At 55.0% G+C, this 1,193-nt stretch overlaps 1 protein-coding gene across 1 annotated transcript; it reads left to right on the forward strand.

The window, feature by feature from the left end:
- Window positions 1-333: 333 nt before the first annotated feature.
- On the forward strand, window positions 334-821 carry BBA_09077 (transposase-like protein; the record flags this gene model as incomplete). Its single annotated transcript, XM_008604174.1, has 2 exons — window positions 334-753; window positions 810-821. 2 exons carry the CDS (start codon window positions 334-336, stop codon window positions 819-821), a joined length of 432 nt encoding a protein of 143 aa, XP_008602396.1.
- Window positions 822-1,193: the final 372 nt, after the last annotated feature.

Here is a 1,193-nt window from a genome sequence, read left to right on the forward strand (position 1 = left end):
TACATAACCTTGTAGTGGATGTCAGAAGGTCAGACCAGCTAACTGGTCTGCTACGAAGCATACAGCGATCGGAATTTGATATGTCATCGGCTGCAAGGATACAGGCGAGACCGACCGTAACCCCCCGGTTTTANACCCCGTNTGATCATCGACAACGACACACGCTGGCTCTCTCTTAACTGTATACCCCGGGGGGGTAANATCCGGCGCGCTATCGTTCTCCGACCGTTTCTCGAGCAGCTCATTCTGAAGCATCGCCAGCAATGGGAACAGGAGAACAGGTCAAAGAGAACTGGCGGCGCCAGAAAGTCAGCCAAAGAGCCTCGGATCTGCATGGAGGAGAACCAGCTGACGAGCAACGACTGGATAGTCCTGGAGCATCTGGCCAAGCTGCTGGGATTCTACGAGGACGCTGTGCGGACTCTAGAGGGCGATGGCCAGCTGCGTAGGCGAAAGCGAGGATGGGTTGGCTCGTACGGAAATATATGGGAAGTCGTTCAGGGGTTTGAGTTTCTCCTAGAAGTTCTCGAGAAATACAAGCAGCTCGCATGCGGGATACCTGATTTCGAGCACTTGAGGATCAACATCAATCTGGGCTGGGAAAAGCTCAACAAATACTACCGCCTGCTGGATGAGACACCGATTTACTGTACCGCCTTGGCGTTGCACCCGGCGTTTCGATGGGGCTATTTTGAAAATGAGTGGAAAGATCATCCTGATTGGGTGGTCAATGCAAAGCAAACGGTTCGAGAGGTATGGGAGACGCAATACCGCCGCCTACGGATAGTGCCAGGTCGCGTTGCCGAAAGGCCTGCGGCTAAGCGGCAGAGGAAGTATTACAATCCATTTCAAGCGTACTGCGAGCGCACGCGATCTATGTCTGGGCCTAGTGTGGCGAAGGAGGAACTGACTGGCTCTCGCTGCTTTGATGGAAACGATGATGTAGATGATGATGTAGACGAGCTCGAATTGTGGCAGTCATCGTGGGAGGACGGAGACGGTGATGTCCGGGATCCATTGGAGTATTGGCATGAACGTAGACGGCGATATCCTCGGCTCTCGCGGATGGCGNTTTTTCCCCCCCCCCCCGGGGGGGGGATTTTCTGAAAACGATCCAGGCCATGTCGGCGGAATGCGAGAGGCTGTTTTCGCCGGGGGGGNGTTAACCCCCGGGTTAACGGGGGCCGGGGTAG

Source organism: Beauveria bassiana, assembly GCF_000280675.1.
Source record: "Beauveria bassiana ARSEF 2860 unplaced genomic scaffold BBA_S00045, whole genome shotgun sequence".
In the NCBI taxonomy this organism is placed as follows: domain Eukaryota; kingdom Fungi; phylum Ascomycota; class Sordariomycetes; order Hypocreales; family Cordycipitaceae; genus Beauveria; species Beauveria bassiana.